At 42.2% G+C, this 27,805-nt stretch overlaps 1 protein-coding gene across 2 annotated transcripts; it reads left to right on the top strand.

Moving 5' to 3' along the window:
• MED30 (mediator complex subunit 30) lies at positions 1–27,805 on the top strand. Of its 2 annotated transcripts, none has more exons than XM_045002941.1 (5): positions 1–143; positions 1,943–2,148; positions 8,030–8,188; positions 13,568–13,678; positions 27,324–27,805. In XM_045002941.1, exons 2-5 carry the CDS (start codon positions 1,975–1,977, stop codon positions 27,417–27,419), a joined length of 540 nt encoding a protein of 179 aa, XP_044858876.1. In that variant the 5' UTR covers positions 1–143; positions 1,943–1,974; the 3' UTR covers positions 27,420–27,805. The 2 variants fall into 2 exon arrangements, with proteins under 2 accessions (XP_044858876.1, XP_044858877.1); XM_045002942.1 differs by lacking the exon at positions 1–143 and adding an exon at positions 353–453.

Here is a 27,805-nt window from a genome sequence, read left to right as displayed (position 1 = left end):
TTCCCGCGCGGCCTCGCTTCCGTTTCTCTCCTCAGTCCTGTCGTCTCCTTCCGCCTGGCCGTTTCCAGGGTAACTAGCCGCGCCGGTCGGAGACTCCTGTCGCCCGCCTCCCAGCGGGGGAGTCAGCCCGGCCCCCGCCCGGCGTAAGTAGCTCAGCACCCCGCTCTCAGCGACCTCCTCGGCGGAGAGGAGCCCCGCCCTTCTGCCTCCCCCCCGGGCGTAGAGCACTGCCCCTCCCGCACTGGGGTCAGGAACCCCCCCCTCCCCGAAGTAGAGGGCTGCCCTTCACCCCCAGAGGTGTGGGACTGCCCCTCCCCCCAGGTCCGGAATCCCCCCCACCCCCAGAGGCTGCTCCTCTTCCCCTCCACCCGTCCCCACCCAGATGTGGGGACCCACAAGAGATCAGGATCAACACTCCCCCCCTACACACCCCCAGGACTGCATTCCCCACAGGTGAGAAATTCTCCCCTCCCTATGAAGTGGCAGACTATCCCAACCCTCCCCTCCCCTCCCCTCCCCTCGAGTAGTGGCTCTCAACCTTTCCAGACTAATGTACCCCTTTAAGGAGTCTGATTTGTCGTGTCACCTCACTTAAAAACTACTTGCTTACAAAATCGGACATAAAAATACAAAAGTGTCACAGTACCCTATTACTGAACAATTGATTATGTTCTCATTTTTGCCATATTATTATAAATCAATTGGAATATAAATATTGGATGTCCATTTCAGTGTATAGTATATACAGCAGTATAAACAACTCATTGTCTGTGTGAAATGTTAGTTTGTAGTGACTTTGCTAGTGCTTTTTATGTAGCCAGTTGTAAAACTAGGCAAATCTCTAGATGGCTTGATGTACCTCTGTTCCCGGCCAATGGGATCTGTGGGAAGGGGTGTGGGCCTGCAGACGGTTGATGTAAACAAATTGTTTTGCAGCCCACCCGCGGATTACCCAGATGGGCCGCAGGTTGCCCATCACTGACTCAGGAGTAAAGGACTGTGCCTCCTGCCTCCCCTGGAACTGACCCCTCCCACCCAGAAGCAGAAGCATAGGAGATTGGTCCCCTCCCAAGCCCAGCAGAATAGGAGACTGAGTCCCCACTTCAGTGCGAAGGACTTCCCGCCATGTTCCACATTTCAGAGTCCGGTGACCTCAAAGTATGTTGCTGCCGGGGGGAAAGGATGGGGATTGATAACCCCCACACACTGAGTAGTTGAGCCCGTGTGTTCTCTCATCCTTTCCCACTAAGCTTCTGGTGGGCAACCCCTACTGCTTTGACATGTTGCCCAGGCATCAAAACCATCTTCCTTGGGGTAGAAAGTTTTGGGCCTGCTTGCCTTTTTCTAGATGTTTGTACAGTGTGTAAAGCATCTAGAGTTCTAGAGAGGAACTTGATAAACCAAATGAAACAATACCTAGATATGGAATTTATTTTAAACTTTTATTACACCTTTCATCGCAAAGCTGCTCATGGACTACATATACTGCCTGAAAAACCTTTCTGAGGTGGAGAGGACAGCAATTGGGCTGACATCAGTCATACAAGACAACAGTAGAAGGAAAGGAATTTTGGCCAAGGGTACTAGGACAAACTCCTACTTCTAGGAAAAGTGCCCTAGGATCTTTCATGTCCACAAAGAGTAGATAGCAGACAGGACTCATCCAAATAATTCCTTTATAACGTGAACTGCTTGGATATAAGTTGCTAGAACTGAGTTCGTCCTACTGAGTTACAAACCTGTGGTTCAAGGAGGCTGAAGATATTTCAAACCTGATGTTTGAAACACCAACCTGTCTTTTGCCTGTTTAGTAATGTAGTTTGTTTTTCATGTTTGGGATAGGGGTGTCATGAGGAAAGGAAGAGTATAGTAACTGTACAGAGTTTTAACTGAGAATTCATGAACTATACTTCAGCATCTCTTTCTCCCTGTCTGTGTGCAGCCTAATTTTGTGGGATTGATTGGAGTCAGACAATGTCCACTCCTCCTCTCGCTGGGGCAGGGATGCCTCCTGGTGCTTTCTCAGGACCACAGGCTCAAGCAGCCCGGGAAGTGAACACAGCTTCTCTCTGTCGCATTGGCCAAGAAACTGTGCAGGATATTGTATTTCGGACAATGGAAATCTTTCAGCTACTGAGGAATATGCAGGTGAGAAGCAGAAAGACCTTCCCTTTTCATTGTCTTCTGTTCCCTTCCCATCTCCTACCAAATAGCTGTTTAAAAAAAAAAAAGTAATACAGTTGGAGGTGATCAGGGACATCATAGCATGTGTAGAACGTGTTTTCAGTATTTGAAGGAGGTAGTTTAGCTTAGAGCAAGTTCTTGACCAAACTGCTTTCAGGGGGTGAGGATATGTTGTCTGTATATTGCTGTTGGATTATTTCTGTAAATCTGTTCTTCCATCCTGGTTGCCTGAGCGTTGTGAATTAGAGAAAATCCTCATTTAGTGTACCGTGGGTACACTTTAAATGTAAGACTTTTGTCTTCATGTTTCTATTTTCTTTTAAGAAATAACAAAAATTGTATGTGAACTGCATTTCTGTATTCTTGCTGGCCTTTGGGGATTATTTTGCCAGAGATCTTTTGATCATCTTATTATAGAATAACATTTTCCATCCAAAACTGGGTGAAATTCTTAACGCTCTTTTTATACTCAGAAAGTGGTACAAGTAATCTTCAGTGTGAGGCTGGTTACTGAGTAAATTTACAAATAAACCCCAAGATGTAATTGTATTTGAATAATAGAATATGAGAAGATGAATTGGAATATAATCCTTGTATTTGTTCCTGTGACTATGATTTTTTTTATTTAGTTGGAAGTTATATTATATTGTAATTTTTTATCTATACGTAGGTATTTATGTCAAAGATTATTGCTAAAGCATTTTGATACTGAGCTTGATAACATCTCATAAAATTTTAAGATGGCATCCAATATCACATCTTCTACATCTTGCATAAACCAGTTTAGGGTTGAAGTTAGGGTTAGGGTTGTCATAGCACTTGTTTTGGGAGGTGATAGAAATAATAGCGGCCAGATATTTGTATCTGTGGGAAGAATCCAACAATCATTGAAGTAACTGGGAGCTGAGCAGAAGCATTTTTGAGTACAAGACAGAATTTGGCCAACAAAATGGAATAGCCTTTGTAAATTGATATATAACAGATTAAAAAGTTATAGCTTGAGAATTATTGCATTTCTAAGAGGTTTTCCGGAACTGTGCATCGTACTAGAGTTGCACATTTTTTATTGAACAAGTTATTTTTTTAAAATCCAAATTTAACTATGAAGATGCCTCATTTGAGCTATTTCACTATATTTGAATAAAAGTAAAGTGAGAAATATTGTAAAATAACTGCAAGAAAAATATGTATTCTTAAGGCAATGGTTCCCAAACTAGTGTTCGCAAAATGTCATCGAGAGTTCTTGGGGAAAAAATTCCCTAATGGCTGACAGAGCCGTCCCTAGGGATCTTGGGCAGCACAGGGTCAGCAGCCCAGAGACCCTGGATTTCCAATAGCTAAGCAGATCTAAGCAAGCCTATCTATCACACTGAGGAGATTTAAACTTCAATACTCCTTATAAGAAATGGAAAGGGAGGTGGATTTTTTTTCTTTCTGTTTTTAAAATGAAATAGGCAGCTAGTATGGTTTTTTAAATTATTATGAAGAACAAGTTTAAGCTTTGTTGTAATGTGTGTTGTTTTCCTGGACTGCTCAAGACTTCAGTGCTTGTGTAGGAGGAACTCTTTGAGTTGGCTTCTTAAATACCTTCATGCTGTTTCACATCTGATACTCCTTGATTAAACATAGGAGCCTTGTCTTATAACAGGCTTATTCAAACTGATACAAGCTATGAAAGTGAGATCTTGGAAGAGTGTTGCTGTTTTCATAATATAATAAAAATACTGTAATGTTAAATAATAATTAATAATAAATAGTGTGGAATAAGCATGTCATAAAAACAAATTTTATATTTCCAAGATCACTGCTTTTATAATTTATATTCAGGTAAAGGAGAAAATCCCTGGAAATATTCATTTTTAGGAGGGGGTTCACAAGACTTGACATTTTAGTGAAAGGGGTTCACAGGTTGTTAAAGTCTGGGAACCACTGCCTTAAGGGGTATTGCTTTGAGCAGTGACCAGTACAGTTTGATTAGGTATAGCAAATCCTCTATTATTGTAATGACATTTATATGATAAAATAAATTAATGGAGATAGGTATATCTCCTAGAACTGGAAGGGACCCTGAAGGGTCTTTGAGTCCAGCCCCCTGCCTTCACTAGCAGGACCAAGTACTGATTTTGCCCTAGATTCCTAAGTGGGCTTGCTCAAGGATTGAGCTCACAACCCTAGGTTTAGCAGGCCAATGCTCAAACCACTGAGCTATTCCTCCCCCTGCTAAAAGTAAAGGTGAAAAAAGAATAATTTATCTGTGGACTAAATAAAAAAGTAGTACCAGGTTGTACACTATTATTAACAGGACATAATCTAGTTGCTTGAAAATGTTCCTTAGATCAGAAAGGGAGGATACAAAAAAATTGTCTGTGTAAATTATTTTTACAACATTTAAACAGAATGAAAGAAACCATGGTTTCTATGAAATTCAATACAATTAACATAGCCTTGATCTATTAAAACCCTTTAAGCTATAACTAGCAAATACATACAGTCTATCTTAGTTCTCTTTTCAACTCTTAAAGAAATGCTCGTGCATTTGGTACAGCTTAATGAAGTAATTAACTTAGATATAGAGGAAATAATGTTATTGTTTAAACATAAATATTTTCTGTGTTATGTAACAGTACTAAAGCCACTTCTCGGGATTTCATAGTGGAGTCTTTTTGTAGAAATTTATGACTGTATTTCCTTTCAATATTTGGTTTTATGAAAGTCCACCTTAGCCTCTTATTTTCTCTTATTAACCACAGAAATGTGACACTGAGCCCTAGTCTACACGACAAACTTATGTCAGTAGAACTACATTGCTCAGGGGTGTGGAAAATTCGCACCCCTGAGTGTCGCAGTTATGCCAACCTAACTCCTGGTATAGACAACGCTATGTCGATGGGAGGGCTTTTCCCATTCACATAGCTACCTCCTCTCAGGGAGGTGGTGTACCAATGCTGAGTGGAAAAGGTGTCCTGTTGGCAGGTAGCATTTTCATTAAGTGCTACAGCGCTGCAAGTGTAGACAAGCCCTTAGTTCATCACTTTGATTCGTGGCTGAGATGGCCACCTAGATGCATTGGTAGTAGAGATCTCTGACTATTCATGATTTAACTGCAGTTACAGAATTCATATTTATAGTTGTGAGTACGGTCACCTCCTGAATGAAAATAATAAAACAAATTCTTTCTCTCATTTCCATCAGTGGGGAAAACTTGAAAAGTAGAAGACATTTTGTTTTGTGATGAATGTGTATATGAGTCTGTGTAGAGAGCTTATTGTGGGAAAGCTGAGTTGATGAGGTGTGTTTTGTATTAAGTTCTAATTTTGGAAGTTCTGTAAGAGTGAGTTCCATAGTCTAGATTCAGACTCCCGTTTTCTTGTCTGTGTCATAATCCTCCTCTCTTGGTAAACAGTTTCATGGTTCCAGTAGAATTTAGCTGTCAGTGGAGAGAGAAGTGATCTTAGGTAACAAATGTTAACCCCACAGAGAGCTGTGAATTTTAAAATTAAAGCTGGTCAAAATCTCACAAAATTATTTCATCAAAATGCTGAATTTTCAAAAAGTTTCAACCCTTTGTAAATTGGTCATAAACAGAAACAATAATTGAAAAAATTAGAAATATTTTTCCTAAAAATGTTGTTGAAACTTTTTTTTTAATAACTAACTAAAATGAATTGAATACAGAATCCAATGCCTTTGCTAAGTGAGCAGACTGCTGCACTATGCATTATGGAGCCTCTTTTCCTGACATAGTGAATATGTCTGGAGCATAAGTGTGTGTATCACTCTGGTCAGATCTAACCAGGAGTTAGATTGTTAGTTAGTTAGTTGTTTTTGCTGATACAGACTAACATGGCTACCACTCTGAAACTGGTCAGATCTGTGTTTGATACCAGAGAGTATCAATAGGAAAGATGCTAGCATTTGCAAAATGCTTTGAAGATATTAAATAATGAGTTATTGACCATATAAAGGTTCTGTTGATTACATAGGACTTGAGTTTGTTGATGATTTTATATCAGTGATTTGGCATATAAAATCAGCAGATAAGGTGCAAATTTTTAATGTAAAGAAAGTGGCTGGAACATCTATGACTGTTAGTCGGAGAGAAGAGGTAAAAAATAGGGCTGTCAAGTGATTAAAAAAATTAATTGTGATTAATCACACAATTAAAAAAATTAATCATGATTAGTCGTGCTGTTAATAATAGAATGCCATTTATTTAAATATTTGTGGGTGTTCTCTACATTGTCAAATATATTAATTTAAATTACAACCGAATACAAAGTGTACAGGGCTCACTTTATATTTATTTTTATTACTGTAAAAAACAAAAGAAATAATATATTTCAGTTCACCTAAAACAAGTACTGTAGTGCAATCTCTTTATCATGAAAATAGAACTTACAAATGTAGCATTATGTACAAAAAATAACAGCATTCAAAAACAAAAAATGTTAAATTTTAGAGCCTAAAAGACCACTCAGTCCTACTTCAACCAATCGTGCAGACAAACAAGTTTGGTTACAATTTGCAGGAGGTAATGCTGGCCACTTCTTGTTTACAATGTCACCTGAAAGTGAGAACAGGCATTCGTATGACACTGTTATAGCTGGCGTCACAAGATATTTACGTGCCAAATGCGCTAAAGATTCATATGTCCCTTCATGCTTCAGCCACCATTCCAGAGGACATGTGTCCATGCTGATGATGGGTTCTGCTCAATAACGATCCAAAGCAGAGCGGACCGACGCATGTTCATTTTCATCATCCAAGTGAGATCCCACCAGCAGAAGATTGGATTTTCTTTTTTGGTGGTTCGGGTTCTGTAGTTTCCGCATCGGAGTGTTGTTCTTTTCAGACTTCTGAAAGCATGCTCCACACCTTATCCCTCTCAGATTTTGGATGGCACTTCAGATTCTTAAACCTTGCATCGAATGCTGTAGCTATCTTTAGAAATCTCACATTGGTACCTTCCTTGCGTTCTGTCAAATCTGCTGTGAAAGTGTTCTTAAAACGAACACGTGCTGGGTCATCAGCCAAGACTGCTATAACATGTAATATATGGCAGAATGCAGGTAAAACAGAGCAGAGACATACAATTCTCCCCCAAGGAGTTCAGTCACAAATTTAATTAATGCATTATTTTTTTTAACGAGCATCATCAGAATGGAAGCATGTCCTGAGGGCTGGTGGCCGAAGCATGAAGGGGCATACAAATGTCTAGGTGACATTGTAAATAAGAATCAGGCAGCAGTATGTCCCGTAAATGTAAACAAACTTGTTTGTCCTAGCGATTGGCTGAACAAGAAGTAGGACTCAGTGGACTTACAGGCTCTAAAGTTTTACATTGTTTTGTTTTTGAGAGCAGTTATGTAACAAAAAAATCAACATTTGTAAGTTACACTTTCACAATAAAGAGATTGCACTGCAGTACTTGTATGAGGTGAATTGAAAAATACTATGTCTTCTATCATTTTTACAGTGCAAATATTTGTAAAATATTAATAATAAAAAATAAGATAAAGTGAGCACTGTACACTTTGTATTCTCTGTTGTAATAGAAATCAATATATTTGAAAATGCAGAAAAACATCCAAAAATATTTAACAAATTTCAATTGGCATTTCTAGTCTATTGTTTAACAGTGCGATTAATCACTACTAACTTTTTTAATTGCAGTTAATTTTTTTCAGTTAATTGCATGAGTTAACTGATTAATTGATAGTGAAAAAGAACTTTTCATAAACACTTAATTTTAGTTGATGGGCTAGAAAGTTTGTTTTAGTAACTTGTTTGGTGTTTTTTTTGTTTTGTTAACCATTTTCCTTTTTAAATTGTTTGGCTTTTTAAGCTACCAAATGGTGTTACTTATCATACTGGGACGTACCAAGACAGATTAGCAAAGCTGCAAGAACATCTCCGTCAGCTATCAATACTCTTCAGGAAACTGAGATTAGTCTATGACAAATGCAATGAAAACTGTGCAGGGCTAGATCCTGTTCCCATAGAGGTAAGTATTTACTTTGATATGCATGATTCGTGGGTCTGATTTTTATTGTTTGTTTATGTTACAGTAGCACCCATTCCTTCAGATTGCTTGTTATACTCTGCTGTTGTCTCTGATTTTAAACGAGACTGTAAACCACTGATCCCTAAACTTTTTATTTTGTGGGATTTCTTACCCATAATAGAACCTGTCCACCCTCTCCCCCCAGAACCATGGTTGGGAGCAGGACCAGAGGCACAGTCAGGAGCTAGGACCAGGAACAGAGCTGCAGTTGGGGGCCAAGAGCAGGGCAGGTGGCCAGGGCTGGGAGCCAAGGCCAGGACTGCAGCTGGGGCCGCAGCTGGGAGTGAGGCCATGGCTAGGGCCCAAACTGAGGCTGGGGGTAGAGTGGGGCTGAGTGGCACTCCCTCCCCACCCCCTGGGGGCTGTCCTGGACCCCACCACATCCGATGTTCCTCTGCTTCCCCCCAGGGGGGTGCGCCCACTAGTTTGGGGACCACTGCTGTAAACTCTTCAGGGGACAGATTGTCATTTTGTGGAGCTGGTTGAAATTTTGGGGTTTTTTAATTAAAAAATTTTTTTTTAAAGAACTACATTTTTTTCATTTAGATTGAATGAGGTTTTTTTACTTTTGGGAGGATGAAAAATTTGAAACATTTTTTTAAATGAAATTACATTTCATTTCAGATTTTGGATTAGTCTTTGTCCAGTAGAAAAAAAAGGAGAAAGGGTTTTTGTGGGAGAGAGACAAATTGGAAAAAAGCTTACTTTCTTGTGTCTTTTTTTACACTTTTCCAGGGGAAAGAACTACATTGGGTGGCGGTGCGGGGAGTTAGAGTGGAGATTTTTAGCCACTACTTTCTCTCTCATTTTTTCTTTTTCCAATTATTTTCCAGTGGGGAAAAAGAGAGAGGAAGAACACTGGATGGAAAATCCTTTTTCCATTCAGCCAAAAGTAAACAGAAAACCTGAGGAGAAACTTATTTTCTCTTGATTTTTTTAATCTTCGTCAAAGCTACCTTTTTCTCTTTGAAATTTAGACATGCCCTACTTAATCTGAGTTTACTGTATAGCACAATGGGGCACCTATCCTCATTGGGCCTCTGGATACTATTGCTCCTGCTATTACTACTACTACTACTACTACTACTAGATTTTTGGATTTTCTACAGTTTAATTTAAACATGGTGTTATATGTTTTAAAATGTTCACTAAACAGGGACAAAGACATATAGGAAATTTAGGATCAGACCTGTGGTCCATCTAGACCAGTCTCTGACAAGATTACTACCTGCTTTAGAGAAAAGTACATGAAACCCTGCAGCAGGTTGTTATGGGATAATCTGCTCCATGGAAAGTTTCCTCCCAGCCCCCAATAGATGGACTTGACTTATGCCCCGTAACATGTAGATTTATATCCTTCTTAGAGTTTGTTTATGGGATTTGGGGATTTTTTAAGCATTTCCTATAATATATCTGGATATTTTGTTATCCATATTAACATCCAGTCCCTTTCTGACTCCTTCTAATCTCATGGCCTCAGTGATATCTTGTGCAATGAGTTTCATTGTGCTTTTTGTGAAAGAAGTTTATTTTTATTGGTTCTGAGTTTGCTACCTTTGAGTTTCATTTTGTTCCTCTTCTTGTGTATTATGAGACAGGGTGAATAGAAGCTCAATCTATTAGACCAGTGGTTTTCAAACTTTTTTTCTGGCAACCCAGTTGAAGAAAACGTTGATGCCCGTGACCCAACAGAGCTGGGGATGAGGGGTTTGTGGTGTGGGAGGGGGCTCTGGGCTGGGGCAGAGGGTTGGGCTGTGGGAGGGGGGTCAGTGCTCTGGGCTGGGGGTTCAGGCTCTGGGGTGGGGCTGGGGATGAGGGTTTTGGGGTGCAAAGGGGGCTCAGGGTTTGGGGGGGGCTCAGGGCTGGGGCAGGGGATTGGGGCATGGGTTGGGGTGCGAGGTTATCTCGGGCAGCTTCCAGTCAGCAGCTCCACAGGGGTGCTAAGGTAGACTTCCTGCCTGTCCTGGCACCACAGACTGTGCTGCACCCCGGAAGCAGCCAGCATCAGGTCTGGCTCCTAGCCAGAGTCACGCAAGCGGCTCCACGCGGCTCTCACCTGCAGGCACTGCCCTCCCGCCCCGCAGCTCCCATTGGCCGGGAACGCCGGTGCACAGGGCAGGGGCAGTGCCTGGAGCCCTGTGGCCCCCCCCGCCTAGGAGCCGGACCTGCTGATGTCCACCACCGGGACACAGCGTGATGTCAGAACAGGTAGGAACTAGCCTGTCTTATCCGGGCAACACCGCCAACGGGACTTTTAACGGCCCGATCGGTGGTGCTGACCAGGACCGCTGTGGCCCAATGCCTTACATTCATGACCCGCAGTTTGAAAACCACTGGACTAGACCATTCACTATTTTGGGTCCCTTTGTCATATTCCCTCTTAGGGCCTTTAATTACCTTCTATTATGAAAGTGAAAAAATACCGTTGGTAAACACAGTAACTTGAAGAGGTGGAATTTGGGCTGAATATAGCAAAATGGTATTGCGTTGGTGAATGCAGAGAAATTGTCCTCAGGTTCAAAAGGAAGTGTGTGTGTTAGGTCAAGCTCTCTTCCAGTTCCCAGATTCTATAACTAACATTCCATCAATAAAACTAGATTAAGAAAAGGTTGCGTAACCTTGTGTCGCCTTGTGCATTGCTTCTGATATAGTCTCTAATTACGTACTAAAACAATATTAAGCTCTACTCTATTTTTTATATTAATTTAGCTCCCATCCTGCCACTGATTCCATCAGAACCAGTTGCAAGATTCTGGCTTTCGATTACGTGTGCTGCATCTTGGGGGGAAAAAAATCTTCATTTTTGCTATACTCTGTTTTCATTGGCAGTCTTTATTTACTTAAATGTTTTAAAATAAATCTCTCTTTAATTTATATACGTTAATATAGTTGGCTTCTTTGTACTGTGCAACTCCTTTTCAACCAACGGATCAGTATGTGAGGCAATTAACTATGAAGCTGGCCTAGCTGCAAACTTTCTTTGCCTGAATTTCCTGAATGTTGAATGCTTAACTGTTAAATTTGAATGTTCTTAGTCACTTTTATCAAAAAATTGCATTAGGTTTAGAGATAAAAGAAATGTCATAGTGTAGTATATTTGGCTGCAAGCTACCAGAATGTCTTCTCCTTGCCCTGCAGGGTAGTAAAGGAAGCCCTCCTCCAGAGAACCTTAGTAGCTAAGTAGTTTCTGCCTTATAAGATGCAAATATTATAAGTCATGCACTTTCATAACATTTTCACTGTACAGCTTAGATTGACACATGTAGTTTGGCATTCGTTGGCTGTCCACTTTAAGAAGATTAATGAGAATTCCATGCAAAATGTATTTCACATGCATGAAATTCAATTTTCAATGGGTTAAATCCGAACTATTTTTCACCAGCGTATTCAAAGGTGGTAATTCTAAAATGAGGACTCCTACATACCAACTTTAAACTTCCTACCCCCATCCATTTTACTCCTAGAGTTGCATTTGATTTTTTTTTTTAATTGGGAATGTCTGAGGAAGATAGGAGGTTCCACTCTTGTACTTTAAAATACATTTAATGTCTTTGCTCAACTTAAAAAAATAAAAACCTCCCTTAAGCAGAGACCAATCCTGCAAAATTATGGTACAAAGGGTAAATGTTTCAGTAAGTTATGAATGTCTGAAAATGGGTTAGCATGGAAATTATCATGCTATCTGAGGTATAACAGATATATTTGGACTGCATAAATGATTTAGTATTCATGATTTCTCTTCCTTTCACATTCCCTCAGCATAAATGGTTCAGTTTCCAGTGTAGCTGAATAACAGATGAATGTGAATTTGATTGAGAACCTATTCCCTAATCCTTAACCCTTGTCTTCTCCTTGCATGTTTCCAGTAATTACTAATCTTAGTTTTGTCTGTTCTCTGTTTACATTTAAGAGAATCTTATTCTACTAGCAGCTTCATCTTTTCTCAGTGCCTAATGTTTGAGGACACAGACATTGTGTTGACATGTATAAGGGTTCCAAATTCTCAATTTTGTTCAGAAATGGAAGTTTAAAGAAGCCAACAATGGACTGTGTGCCTTCATATACAGGTTTCATTAACTCTAAGATCTAATTCTATGCTGTTGTAGACTACTGCTTTTGAATCAGAGTAGTATTTTTTGCTACTGAGAAAAATACTTTTGTCTACATTTTTTATATGCAAATTGGTTGGATTTTCTTTTAAAGGAAGGATATGGGTGTTAAAGTTCATTTAGGACTGCTTCATCAGATTTGGGGTTCAGATTGTTTCTTTTTACAATGGCAGTTTGTAGGAAATGGTGAAACATGGGTTGTTTGATCTGATCACAATGGAAAATATTTAAGACAAAATTCATTTTTGACATATTTTCCTGTTAAGATCTTTCTATTTCAATCAACCTATAATGGTCAAAAATACAAAGACATCATGATATAGACTTCTTAAAATATTAAAGGCTAGATTTTGCCTGTTTGTAAACCACAGCCCATCTTGAGGCCTGCATAAAGTTTCAATGGTCCAAGCATAGGTCTGTGAGGCATTGTGCCTACTTGAAGTACAATACCCCTCCCTGGTGTACTGGGGGTGTGTGCTGGAGCCATTCTGTGGGCCTTTGTGTCAGGGGTGGGCAGGGGTGGTTGAGTAAGCCATGTCACCACCACCTCCCTTTAGGGCAATTTGCACTTCCAGAGAAAGCCATGATGTCTTTGCTCTCTTATGCACCTATCCAAAGGCTAAGGCCAATCTGGCACTAATATAGCACACCTGTAAAAAGAAACTTTCCTTCTTATCCTCTGTCTGTCTCTGTTCCTCTTTCCCTCTTCTCCCTTACTCCCCTCCTTACCCTCCCCGCCCCACCAAAAACACACAAAAGAAAACAAAGGAGTGGTTCAGATTAAGAACTCTGTATTTGTATATATTCCCATGCAGAGCTCCCATTGCCCACTGAAGGAGAGCTGAAGGGTTAGAATATTTTAAAATCTGCTTCTTATGTTCCTTGATTCTATAAAAAATACTGTTTACAAGCTTCACAGTATTGAAATAATAATACTAAATAGTCCTTTACAAACATATGCTTCAGATCAGGAAACTTATTAAGATTTCTGTTTAATATATTTAAACTATTGAGAGCAGAGGTTTATAATGGAAATGACATTGGCACTGAAATGCTTCATTTTGACTGCATTGCCATAAATGTAGGTGAGAAGTTTATTTTGTCTGATGAGCTCCATAACTCTGGAGCATACTATGGTCCTCTTCAGATTTTTAGCATATAGCAAAAATAGTTTTTTACTTGAACTCTAACATTTGGTTCACCTTCATAGCAACTTATTCCATATGTTGAAGACGATGGATCCAAGCATGATGATCGTGGTGTTGCCAGCCAGCTTCGTTTTGCTAGTGAAGAAAGAAGGGAAATCATGGAAGTAAATAAGGTAACAAAGTTGAGATTGACTTGCATAGCGCAGAAAATACATCGCTTTGTCCATGTGAAGCTTGTATTGCTAGATTGCTTCATAAATGCAGTGTGTTTGCTCTTTGGCCCCAAGTGACAAATAGTTCAGTAGTAAACATTTCTTGTATACCAGGATTTCAGAGTTCTCTATCATTCAGCAATTTTTGATTTTGTTCTACTGGGTGATTGCAGAACTAAGGCACCTCAACAATGGAAACTAGGTTGCTCTCTACAGTGTTTCCTAGCCAGTGCTGTGAGATTTTCATAAATGAGGCACATTTGGGTTTGTACCTAGTAGTTCTGGTTAGTGTTTGGAGAGTAGATTGGGATGAGATCATAGTTGGGTTCTCTGAGGCTTTGAGGCTTCTCCAGGAATAGTGGATAGCAGAATGTATATACAATGTAAGATGTGAAAATATTATCAGAACTACGTTGTGGATTAATAATGAACTTTAGAGCTGCCACTCCAACACCTTTCATGAGTAATAAATTCCTTGTTTGAAGGGGGGAAAAAATGGGGTCTGCTTTTTGTATTTTGAGAAATTGAAGAAGAGCTTTTCTTTTGTCAAGTGTAGCATTTATGGAACAGTAACTGGTTCAAGCACAATGCATCAGATATGCTAAAGATGCTGTTAAATTTTCAGTCTGAATGGCGGGTATAGTTACTAATTAAAATTTTATTCAAACCTAAAAAAAAGACGAATTAGCATTTACTACAGTGTACAAAGGTTACTAAAATGTACAGCATCACTAAAACACAAGTAGTTGGTCCTTCAAATTGTAAAACATAAAGATAGGATTAATTAAATATTTGAAGGGCTGGAATAGACATATGTGTAAATACTAAGCAGAAGGCAGTACAGGTATATGTAAAATAGACAGAAAACAACTGAACAAAAAAAGAAGTATCTAGATTCCAAGTAATTAAAATAAGTGGTAGAGAGAAATACCAGAAAATCCACTGAAAATATTTCTTTGATGTTTCAACTTCTCAATTCCCAATTAGAGAGGGAAAGATATTACATAAAACCCTATATTTATTCACACACTCTATAGGCAAAAACATGGAGACAGCATGTGAATTGAGAGAAAAACAACTGAAAGCTTTCCTGTTGTATTTTATCTTATATGTTTGATGTAGCGGGATTGTATGTATTAAATCCTGTATAATGTTATACTGTGAATCTATGCACATTTATTTACAATCTTTAACTGTTAATAAACATAACTGTCTGTATTTACTGTGTTTTTGATAGTTTTAGGACATATTTTTAACCTTGTTGTTTTACTTGTATGCAAATTTGTTTTTTAAACCTCCTTGGCATGATCTTGTGGAATTTCGTAAATGTTTACGCTTTCTTTTAACAAAATAAGTTAATAATAATAGAAATGTAGGACTGGAAAGGATCTCAATAGGTCATCTAGTCCAGTCCCCTACACTAAGTACTATATCTAGATCTCCCTGTCAGGGGTTTGTTTAAACTGTCCTTAAAAACCTCTAATCACAGCGATTCCACAACCTCCCTAGGTAATTTGTTCCAGTGCTTAACTACCATTATATTTAGGAACTTTTTCCTAATGTCAAACCTAAATCTCCCTTGCTGCAATTTAACCCCATTACTTCTTGTCCTGTCCTCAATGGATAATGAGAGCAATTTATCACCCTCCTCTTTATGACAATCTTTTATGTACTGGAAGACTGTTATCCTGTCCCCTCTCAGTCTTCTGTTCTCCAGACAAACAAACCCAGTTTTTTCAATCTTTCCTTGTAGGTCATACTTTCTAGACATTTAGTCCCCTTTGTTGCTCTCCTCAGGACTTTCTCCAGTTTATGTACATCGAAGTGTGGATACAGTACTTGGACACAGTACTTCAGTTTTGAGGCCATATCAGTGCTGAATGGAAAAATTACATCCATTGTCTTGCTTGCAACACCCCTGTTAAAACATTCCAGAATGATGTCTGCTTTTTTGCAATGGAATTACGTTGTTTACTCATATTTAGTTTGTGCTCCACTATAACGTCCAGATTCTTTTTTTCAGTACTCCTTCCTAAACAGTCATTTCCCATTTTGTTTTTGTGCAGTTTATACTCTTAGGGCAGGGGTCGGCAACCTATGGCACGCGAGCCGATTTTTAATGGCATGCCGGAGCAGCGTGCCATTAAAAATCCTGCCAGCGGGCAGAAGCATAGGTGTGCGCACCGGGTGTGCCCAGGCACACCCTAATGCAGGGGTGGCCAAATGGCACCACTCTCCCAGCACGGCAAGCAGCGGGGTCCGCGCTCCCGGGCTGGAGTGCCCGGCTGAGCGCAGCAAACCATCAGTCCCTCCCCCACCTTTCCCCCTCTCTTGAAGCCATGCCGCCGCGTGCACAGCGCTCTGGGGGCCGGGGCTGCAGGGCAGTATTTGGCTCCGTGGGGAGGCAGACATGCTCCCCCGTCCTCTGGAGCCATGTCGCCGAGCGCACAGCGCTCTGAGGGGCGGGGCTGCTCACTCCTGCGGGGCGGCGTGTCTGGCTCTGCGCGGAGCAGAACATGCTGCTAGGAGCCTCATGGTAAGGGGTCCGGGGCCGGGAGGGTTGGATAAGGGGAGGGAAGTCAGGGGACAGGGAGCAGGGTGGGTTGGATAGGGAGTGGGATCCCAAGCGGTGTGGTTAGGGGCGGGGGGTCTCTGAAGGGGGCAGTCAGGGAGCAGGGGGGGTTGGATGGGGCATGGGAGTCCTGGGGTCTGCAGAGAAGAAGCAGGGGCAGGGCCTGGGGTGCGGGGGTGGAATAGGGGCATATCCCCTCCAGTCCCCTGCCCTGACCCCCCTCACACAGCCCCCAGCCCTGTGCCCTGACCCCCACACACACACAGCCCTCTGACCTGACCCTCCCTCACACACACCCATCCCTCTGCCCTGAGCCCTGTGCCCCGCAGACACCCCATGTCCCTGCCCTGAGCCCTGTATCCCCCTCATACACACCCAGCCCTCTGCTTGACTCCTTCACATGACCCCAGCCCTGACTCTGGCACCCCCACACAAACCCAGACCCCCCCCCACCCTGACACCTGCGCCCCCATCACATGCCCCCAGCCCTCTGCCCTGACTCTTGCATCCCCCACATCCCCAGCCCCCCTACACTCCATGCACCCCTCCACATCCTGACTCTTGTACCCCCCACATCCTCACCCCCACCCTGAGCATCAAACGGGAGCTCCTGCACACACACACACACACACACACATTCCCACCTGCACCCCTCACACCAAATGGGAGCTGCCCAGGTAAGAGCCCCACACCCAAACCTCCTGCCCCAGCCCTGAGCCCCCTCCCTCATTCCAGCTCCTGGGCAGACCCTTCACCCCCAGCCCTGTGCTCAGTGCACTCCCACCCTCAGCTCAGTGCAGAGAGAGGAAGAGAATGGGCCAGAACCAGGGAGAAGGTAGGTACCCACTGTATGTGGGCAGGGCCGGGACCCCAGACTGGCAGCGGGCTGAGCGGGTCCAGCAGCCGGGATCCCGGTGGGCAGGAACCGGCAAATGGAACCCACTGCCAGTTTGGGATCCCGGCCGCCAGCCCCGCACAGCCCACTGCCAGTCTGTGGTTCTGGCTGCTGGACCCTTGCCAGCCAGGGTCCCGGCCGCAGGCCCCGCTCAGCCCGCTGCCAGCCTAGGTGAACAGAACCCCAGACCAGCAGCAGGCTAAGCGGGCCAGCGGCATAAGATCAACATTTTAATTTAATTTTAAATAAAGCTTCTTAAACATTTTGAAAACCTTGTTTATTTTACAATACAACACTAGTTTAATTATATAATATATAGACTTATAGAGAGAGACCTTCTAAAAAACATTAAAATGTATTACCAGCATGCGAAACCTTAAATTAAAGTGAATAAATGAAGACTCGGCACACCACTTCTGAAAGGTTGCCGACCCCTGCTCCTAGGGGAATTCTGCACCAAAAAATTAAAAATTCTGCATACTATATTTTAAAATTCTGCAAAATGCTGCATATTTTATTTGTCAAAATTACACAATATAATCATGCCAGTTTCAATTATTTTGATAATTTATTTCAAAATATCTGCCAGCAAGTATGTCTGTAACAATACAGACCAAAAAAAACCCGATTCTGGTAGGGTTTTTTTTTTTGTTTGTTCATTTGACAAATAGATTCCTTACTAGGCATATTAATACAGAACTTTGAGTAATTAATTTAAATTACAATACAGAACTGTATTTCCTGCACCTGTCAGAAGCAGCGCAAAGGCTTGGGGGAGTCAGGGGTAAGGAGGAGCTGAGGGAGAGGGAAGGAGCCTGGAGTGAACCTGGAGGGTTGTTGGGTGTGGGTGGGAGAAATATAGAACAGGTTTTTTTGGGTGGGGAGAGTTGGGATTGTTAGGGAATTGAGGATCCTTCCCCATGCAGACCCTAGCTGACCCCAAGCCTCTCTCATTCAGTCAGGCACATCTGCCTCTGTCCTCGTACTCCCCATCCCCATGGGTCTCTGCAGCTTCCTCCCCCATCTTTGTGCCTCAGTTTGTCCCCCACTAGCCATTGTGAACCCCAGTCTCTGATACCCCCCAGCAGCCCTGTGTGCCCCACTCTGTCCTAACCTGGCTCCGCAGGCAGGTTGCTGTGATGAACTTCTACTTCTGGAGGAATTTCCCCCACAGAAAATACATTCTGCCCCAGTAGTGCTTCAGTTCCACCTTTTGCCCACCAGAGGCTACTGTGGTGCCAGAACAGCCAGCTGCGTTCATGCCGCTAACTGTTCTGGTGCCACAGCAGTCTCTGGTGGGTGAAAAGCAGAACTGCAACACTTCTTGGGCAGAAATGTATTTTTTGCGGGAAAGAAAAAATTCTGCAGGACACGTGAATTATGCGTGTCCGCAGTGGTACAGAATTCCCCAAGGAGTAATACAAGGGGGTCAAATTAAGTTGGCACAGATTACCTTAATTGTGGCATTTCTTAATTTTTGAGTGTTTGACTTTGCAACTTTACCATTCTTTGAATAGTTGTTTATGTAATAGATTTATTACCCCACTACTCCCTTCTACACATAATGGTGTAAATCTGGTTTCAAAAGGTAGACAAAGTAAAGGAGGAGGCCTGCCCTACTTCCCACATTTCCTCAAGATTCCACTCTCAAGAACTTTTAAAAGAACAAAGTAAAATTGCCTGAGCATCCTGAACTTGTTCTTACCTAAACAGAAATATTAATTTTTCTCTAACATCTGTTTTCCTAGTTTAAGGGGAAAAATAAAGGTCACTGTAACCTTAGCAGGAATTTGCTGTCACTGTTTCAAAACGTAATTATAGCATAATTTAGTGGTCAGAAATACCCCTAATGCTCATGAAGGGAAAGAGGAAGTAAGTTCTTTGCACAATAGACTGCTATATAGCAAGACAGACTTTGTTTCTTTAGTTCTGTTGAAAATGTTTGCAAATAAAATGCTGATAATAATGAAATTTAACACCATTATCTGCACTTACTAAGCTCAGATGCAATCCTGGGTTGAACAGCTGCAGGGCCTGGTTATGGTTGTGGGAAAGTATCTATGGGCACAGAGATAAAGAGAATGGAAACTTGTTATGCTTTTGGAAAGGAACTCAATTTTTTCTTCAGAAGAGGACACACTTAAAACAAAGATGCATCATCTGGATCTTATTTTACCATACTTCCTACGCTCTTACCCTTTGTTTCAAGAGTGACCAAACTTTGACAAGATGGACCACACCATGGTAATACATTAAGGCCCTGATAACAGCTAATAATGATTGATGTTAACTCCATATTGTTTGGGAGTGAAGGAGGTTGAAGGTGATTAGGCTCTTGGATATGTGTAATTAAATTGTGCTGGTAGAAGACTAGGCAAACATAAGCATCACTGATTCAGTATGAAACAGAATTGGTGGGGGTGTAAAGAGAAAAAACAACTTGCTAGAGGATTTGAACCAAATTCCAGGTGTTAGTAATTTTAACTCCCATTGAAGTTGATTTGTACGTTTCAGCAAGAGGTATTAATAGGATGTACTGAGGCATTGCTGAAAGAGGACAGAGTTAAGGTTGCATGGCAACCCTAACTGCATCTCCTGGTTTTTCAGAAATTTGTGTTTCATTTGACTCAGTGTTCTGCAAGGGGACAACATAACACCAGGCAACCTTAAGTCTCCATTAATGTACTTTTTTGCCATTAAATTTCTTAGTTTTTTGAACAGGAAAATATATGTTGCTGGTACAAGTTAGTATTTTTTTAGGCACTTGTGCATTACATATCCCACAATTTGCATACCGAACCAAATCATGCTATACTCAGCAATCCCCATATCATGGTGTACTCCTTGCTCTCCTGCAAACTTCTGTAGCCTTATGATCTGGGAATTGCCCAGAATTGACACATTGGCAACACTGGCAGCTGTCAATTCTAAATCTCTGCAGTATGTGTCTTTGGAAACGCCACATTAATCTGCCTCATTATCAGGAAGTAGTTACACCCCTACCCCAGCAGTGAGTAAAATACAGCTTTTCTGAAACAACTAGTTTAAGGATTGCCTATCACCTATCCTCATTACTCAGCCCCTCCTCAACCACAACCTCTCTCCCTGTCTCCTACCCCTCCCCTCACCCACACAGTCTTCTGCCTCTGACTTCTCTCCACCTAATATAACAAAAACTTTGGTTAGGCTGCTGCTGACTATTCTGCTGTTTTCACAGTAAAGCTCCCCATAAAATAAAAACATGTTATATTATGACAGAGAAAATTTTAGCAAGCAACATAAGTTATTAACCTTTTATTGCAAAGGTATAGAAAGGTTCAGACTAGAAATGTCAGTGGCTTGGAGTTCCCCAGGAGCAGTGGCATCAGCACATTCCCTGCAACTACCCAGACAAGCATACAGTGACTGTATAGACACCGTCTCATGTTTTTTTCTTTATTGGTGCATGCATACTAATCCTTCCAGATTGCACATCTATGCACGTGAACATGTTCTTAAATACCGTTCACAATTTGGATCCCCCAAAGAGTTAGTGGGTGCCATGCAGTGCCTTGGGTAAAAACTGACTGATAGAAACCTGTATCACAACAATAGTTTGATCTTTAGTTCTGCACAACAACAACTTTTTGAAAAACAGCTGTTTTAACTCTGGCTCAAATGAAGGTCACTAATCCTTCTTTGCATTCCTACAAATAATAGCAAATTTTAAGAAAATCTGTGCAAACATTCAGCGTTGAGGCCACATCTACACTACAAATTTTGGTCAATGCAAGTTACATCGATGTACAGTTGCCAAAGTTTGTATATCACTTATGCACATGCATGCTTGACTGATTGCGTTGGCACTGTGCGTGCTCAACAGGAGTGCTTGTGTCAATGTAAAGTGGGGTGCACTACAGGTTGGTATCTGTGCCACGCGCAAGTTCCCAGCATGCAATTTTCTCCATCCCATAATGCCATCCATATCTCTTAATTTCCATGCCTTTTTTTTAATCCCACAAACCTATGCAGCACTTTTCAATGTCCTCCATCTTTGACAGACACATGGAACCCACAGAGCTCTAACACTATTCTCATAAGCATTGCAAATACAAGACCACAATTCTCCTGTATTTGCAGCCTGCGAGAAGTACTGCAAGGGGGGACCTAACAATTTCTTGGAGGACAGTTTGCTGAGGGACATAGCAAAAAAAACAATTAAACTGGTTGGTGGCATTCATGGAGCAGCTGCGATGGTGGTGCACTGCTGACTGGTGGGATTACATCGTAATGCAGGTTTGGAATGATGAGCTGGGGCTCCACAGCTTTCGGATGCGAAAAGCCACATTCCTTGATCTGCCTGCCAAGCTCACTCCAGCCCTGCAGAATAGGGACACCACAATGAGACCCACACTAACAGTAGAGAAGTGAGTGGCGATCACACTCTGGAAGCTTGCAACACTCGATTGCTACCAGTCAGTGGAAAATAATTTTGGAATTGGAAAATTGACAGTGAAGGGTCTTGTCATGCAGATGTGTAAGACCATTAATCATCACCTGCTAAGCAGAACTGTGACTCTCTGCAATGTGCAGGACATCATGGATGAATTTGCAGCAGTGGGATTCCCAAACTGCAGTGGGTGATAGACGGCATGCACACAGCTTTTTTGGCATCAGTACAACTTGTCACAGAGTACGTCAACAGAAAGGGCTGCTCTTCTAAGGGTGTGCAAGCACTGGTGGATCACCAGGGATACTTCGCTGGTATCAGTGTGGGCTGGTCAGGGAAGGTGCATGATTCTTGCATCTTTAAGGACAGAACCATTCAGAAAGTTGCAAGCAAGGACATTACTTGCCAGTTGACAGATTACCATTAGTGATATTGAAATCACAATAGTGATTCTGGAGTATCCAGCCTACCCTTTGCTCCTTTGACTCATGAAGCCATATTCAGGCCACCTTGACAGCACCAAGGAAAGAATCAATTACCAGCTCAGCAGGTGCAGAACGATTGTTAGTGGTTTTGGTAGATTGAAGGAGTGCTGGCAATGTTTACTTACTAGAATGGATCTCAGTGAGGAAAAATATCCATATAGTTATAGTTGTCTCTTGTTTCCTGCATAATAGCTGTGAGGCAAAGGAGGAAAAGCTGTGGCTAGGGTGGAAGGCATAGGTGGAGCAGCTGTCTGTTGACTTTGAACAGCCAGACACAAGGTCTGTTACAAGAGCTCACCATTGAGCTATGCAGTTGAGGGAGGCTTTGAAAAGGCATTTGCATGGTCATCCAAAGTAATGTTCATGCTGGACTGTTCTCTGGACCTGGAGCACTGGGCGCTGCTAGGAGTTGTGTAATGATTGCTGTACATTTACATGTATTGTGTGCTCTGAGTAATGTTGTGCATTTTGCAATATGTGTTGTGAACTAATAAAGATAATTGTGTTCTCCAAAAATAGAAATTTATTAACTGGCAAAAACAGTGCAGAAAAACAATGTGTAAAAACCAACAGGCAGTGCAAAAACCATCAGCCAGAGCAATACAAACTATAAACATAGATTAACGGAATGGGACTTAGAAATTGGAAAGTCAGAAAACATTTCTGTCCATTTCAGTGCACAAATGTAGTTTGTTGTGGCCACATGTACACAAATTATAATTCTCGCAGGTCAGTGTGTATGTGAAGCTGTGGTTTTCCATGCTGTCTCCCAGCATGGAGTGATGGGGTAATGATGTGACCCGTGATGTCATGTGGTCAGTTGTAGGGCATAGGGAGCAGCAACTATGGAGTTCTCCAAGGACTGCAAAGGGTGGAAAGTCTGAGATATTTGAACCTGTAGGTCAACCTGGGTCTGGAGCATTTGGGTTTGCTGCCTGAGAAGACCCATCATGCACTAGTGCGTCCCACTGGCCTTTTCCTGCTGGGACCTCTAGGTCTCTCTCCTGTCCACTCTTTCCTTCTCTAGGCAGTTTGCCATTTTGGCCTTCTAAGCCCTTTTGTTCATGGTCTGATACAGCAAGCTTGCAGGACCTTGCAAAACATATCCTCCCTAGTGCTCTTCTTTCTCCTCATCGGGATCAGGCATTGTGGGGGAGTGGAGGAGGCACTCCTCAAGGTTACAATGGCAGAAACTGCTGATAAAAACAGACAGATGTATCATTGGATTTACAGTCACAACGGAAAGGAAAAGATAAGGGAAGGGAGTTTTGAAACTTATTCCCATAAAATCTTTTAAAAAGATACTTATTGACACTTCAGCTTTGGAGCGCCTCTGTACAGCACTGCTCTCCATCCCCAGCCATGGTAAGTATAGCCCACCGGGGTGGTGGGGAACGGAAGAAATTTTGGTTACACAAAACAATAAAATTTCAGTCCTTGCTTCATGGATACAAGTATAGGGCAACAGCATTGAATATTGGCAGTATTTTCCATAGGCGGTGGTGGTTTTAGCAGATATCTCACTCCTGAGGTTAACAAAGGCACAAAGAACAAAGCTGCTACTGGCATTCTGAAGCCACATGGGTTTGTATGCCACTAGCCTGTTTACTGCAATGGTGCCAGCCAAACACATCGTGGAATGGGTTGGGAAAGCGTCCTGTCATGGAGGAAGAAATAAGACATCTATCCATAGATACCTTCAGGAGAGGATTGTGGAGGATCTCCATGAAAGTTTCATCAAGATCTCTCAGGAGGATACAAGGGATATCCTTATATATATATATAAATAAGTGCTCTGCATGCCTGCTCCCCCCAACCCAATAGAGGAATGAAAAGCAGATGCCAGCTTTATCTCTGTTGTACTTCTGCCTCTTCTTGTATGAATAAAACAATGGAAAGTCTACACCTGGGTCTTGTTAACTTGGGGATGAACCAAGTGCCATCTTTAAACATTCTAAGGAAAAATGAATGCATGTGCCTTCTCCTGCACCATGCTTATCTGTTCGCAACTGGTGGGATTAGCTAACTGAGGTGGAATCTCAAACAGGTCCTGGTTGGAGCCCTCACCACCACCTCTCCCTCCTCTTCCTCCTTACTGTTCATGGCAGGGATCTGTCTCTGTCTCTTCTGAGGTATCCATGTTCTGTGGGATGCTGGTGCAGTCTCTGCCAAGAATGGCATGCTGCTTGTAGTAAAAGCAACAGGTCTGCAGCTTGGCACTTATGCATGGTGCTGCTGTTGTACCCCTTTTGCCTGCATTCCCTCTACAATCTTTTTCTAGATGTCTATGTTTCTATGTCTCTGTTCCCCGTGCCATTTGGGGAGCTGGTTTTCCTGCATTGCTGTAATGAGGCATTTACACCAGCTGGAGACAAATTTGAGTGTAGACACATGCACAAATATATTGACATAAGGCAACTTACATCAGCCTAACTTTGTAGTATAGACCAGGCCTTAGAGCCATCATCCTTTAAACAGGAAGGATAGAGGGACGATGGAGGGAAAGGGCTTCACTACATATCCACCTGCAGAATAGGAAGCTCTGAAAGGCCCATTCATCTCAGTATGGTGTTCTCAACCAAATGAGAACCCCCCATTGCAATGAATACAATGTGAAGCAATGGCTCTGAGACATGTGAACTGCCCTGTTCACCTCAGTGAGGGTTCTCATTCCCCTCCTGAGCGCTCTAGAATCTGTGATATGCGTGAAGTATACTCTTTCTCAGCTTCCCACCCAAAGAGTCAGGATTACCCCAGATCTTGACTTTGGAGGGGGAGGCAAGGAGGAGGCCTCAGACCCTCCCAAAATGGCAAGCCCCCCAAAATGGCTCACGTAAGGGGGAGGAAAGCCAACGCCTGTAGATGGACATGGCCTATGAAGACCTTGACACTCATGGGGGGCAGTGGGAGGGCCTCAGACACCCTCAAAGGGTCTAGGCCTCCCAAATCACAGTTCACAGAAGGGTTGGGACGGGGGGCTCAGACCCCCTTACAGGGGCAAGAGCCTCCCAGACCTGGGCATTAACACATGGGAAGAAAGAATGTCCCTGTCCCTAGTCTTCCCCAGTCTCCCTGCCATTCACCCAAACTTCCCTCAGCTGAGCCTCCAACCTCTCTCCCCTCCCCTATCACCCATCCCCATTTATCTCCCTCCTCATAAACCCTTTTCCCCTCACTGCAGCCCCATTACCACTTTAACGTGTTCCCCCACTGCTCCACACCCTAATTACCTTTCCTTTCTCCCTGCCCCCACTCGGCCAGTGCACAGGGCTTTGGGATGCACTGGCAGAGCTGGGGAGTGCAGAGTTTTCTCACGTCAGGCTATGCCTGCTACTGTAATGAGAGTAGATGGTACTCTCTGCGGCTCATCAAACCCACTGCCTTGTGAGAACCCCAGGAGGGCATAAGGCCAAGAGAGCAACCCCTGTCAGAAAAGCTCCACTGCCATGTGGGTAAATTCATGAGAATGTAAAGCTCTGAGAATAACCTGAGACAGGAAACCCATAGTGGAAGGCGGTCAGGTACTGACATTTTAGTATCTTTCTGGCAACTCCAGATCGGGTACCAGATGAATTGGTTCTTCCTCTCCTCTGGATTTTACTGGTGACGCCAAGAGGAGTATCCTGATGCATGGACGGTCAATGTAAACAAACTGTCTCACTGCCCGCCAGGTCGCAGGTTACCCACCACTGGTTTAGAGGCTTTTGTTACAGCCCCTAGGTATGAAGTCTTTTTTGCCTCAGGCTGTGGCTACACTTAGCACTTCAAAGCGCTGCCGCGGTAGCGCTTTGAAGCGCTAAGTGTAGTCAAAGCGCCGGCGCTGGGAGAGAGCTCTCCCAGCGCTGTCCATACTCCACCTCCCTGTGGGGAATAACGTACAGCGCTGGGAGCCGCGCTCCCAGCGCTGGGGCTTTGACCACACTGGCGCTTTGAAGCGCCGCAATTTGCAGCGCTGGAGAGGGTGTGTTTTCACACCCTGCTGCAGCGCTGCAAATTTGTAAGTGTAGCCAAGCCCTCAGACTATTTTTTCCTAGTTGACCAGTCAGACGGTCTAAGGTGATACCCCTGTGATGGTGAAGTACCTACACTGCTGGGAGAAGCTCTGTTGGCATAGATAGCATTTTCACTATGCACTACAGCGGCACAACTGCAGCACTGTAATTATAGACAAGCCCTGATTTTGCTGGTCCCCTAATCCCTAGAGTATTTGTGCACCCAAGAATCTAGAATGAATAGGATGCCCTATTTGCTGGCCTGCACATCAGTTATAAATCAGGGTTGAGGTGCTTTGGGAGAGCTGTTGAAAAAACTTGAACAGCTCTCTTCATCAAATTATGCCTGGTTCAGACTACGTCAGAGTTACAAACCCCTCGGGAATGCAGGTTGTTCGTAACTCTAAAATGTTCGTAACTCTGAACAAAACGTTATGGTTGTTCTTTTAAAAGTTTACAACTGAACATTGACTCAATTCAACTTTGAAACTTTACTATGCCAAAGAAAAATGCTGCTTTTAACCATCTTAATGTAAATGAAGCAAGCATAGAAACAGTTTCCTTACCTTGTCAATGTTTTTTAAACTTTGCAAATTTTTTTTTTAGTTTATGTTTAACTCAGTAGTGCATTGTATTTTCTTTCTTTTTTGAGTGGGTGGGGAGGGATGGGGTGTCTCTGCTGCTGCCTGATTACGTACTTCTGGTTCCAAATGTATGGTTGTCCAGTCAGTTCATTAACTGGTGTTTGTAACTCTGAGGTTCTACTGTACTACTAATCCACCACTTTTCTAAGCACTCAATTCACACAAAATATGCTCACATAAATATACCTGTTCCCCCTAGACCTTTTAACTAGTTCAGACTGTGCAGTTTTTTCTTCCTACAGAAGCATGCTTTTGTTGCTTTAAGGGCTTTGCTAATATCTTCTGATGCCCTCAATCACTCAGTTTTTAAAGGAGCTTGTTTGTGGTGTGAGAGACAAGGGTTCTGACCAAAAGACTGTTGTGAAAAGAAACAGTATTCCTACAGCACTTCGTAATTCCTGGTTTTTCTAATCATCGAAGAGTACATTTTAAAGAGAGCATGGCATTCAGTTGATGATGATGGGCGCATTGGTGTGTGAGAATAAACCCCTGTGCTACATTATGTCGTATGATTTTTTTTTAATTGAAATTCCAATTACATAGTCTGGGCTTGATCAAACACCACTTGATAAATTCTTTCTTTTCACAGAAACTGAAACAGAAGAATCAGCAGCTGAAGCAAATTATGGATCAATTACGGAATCTCATTTGGGACATAAATGCCATGTTGGCAATGAGGAACTGAACTATGATACAATTTAAGTTTTTTTTGTAATTATGAAAATAGACTTTCTTTATTTGTTTGAAAATACATAATTTCTTTTTTCTAAAAAGCCATTCATTTTACCCTCTCCTAATCCCACTGGTAGACAAAACTCCTTTAATGTTACTATGTGGTTTCTTTTGCGATATTTAAATGTGTTGGTTCTGTTTGTGTAAACAATTCATCATGTAATTTGTACACACAATAGAGACTCATTTGTGTTTACTACAATAAGCTTTGTAACCTGTAGTCATATTTTGGTTAGCATTCCAATTCCGCTGATATTTTTTTTTAAGCTGACTACAAAACTTGTGTTTTGAAATAAATTTCTCAATGTTTAAACAAATAAAGCTTTTGTTTAAAATATA

Source organism: Mauremys mutica, chromosome 2 (genome assembly GCF_020497125.1).
Source record: "Mauremys mutica isolate MM-2020 ecotype Southern chromosome 2, ASM2049712v1, whole genome shotgun sequence".
Taxonomy (NCBI): domain Eukaryota; kingdom Metazoa; phylum Chordata; order Testudines; family Geoemydidae; genus Mauremys; species Mauremys mutica.
Note: the sequence above shows the minus strand (reverse complement) of the source record. Positions and strands in the feature narration are given on the sequence as shown.

Excerpts from the sequence above, each read along its gene's own strand:
- MED30 (XM_045002941.1), top strand. The coding sequence starts at position 1,975 with ATGTCCACTCCTCCTCTCGCTGGGGCAGGGATGCCTCCTGGTGCTTTC. Across the intron at positions 8,189-13,567 it reads TAGATCCTGTTCCCATAGAG|CAACTTATTCCATATGTTGA; the intron begins GTAAGTATTTAC and ends TCACCTTCATAG. Across the intron at positions 13,679-27,323 it reads AAATCATGGAAGTAAATAAG|AAACTGAAACAGAAGAATCA; the intron begins GTAACAAAGTTG and ends TTCTTTTCACAG.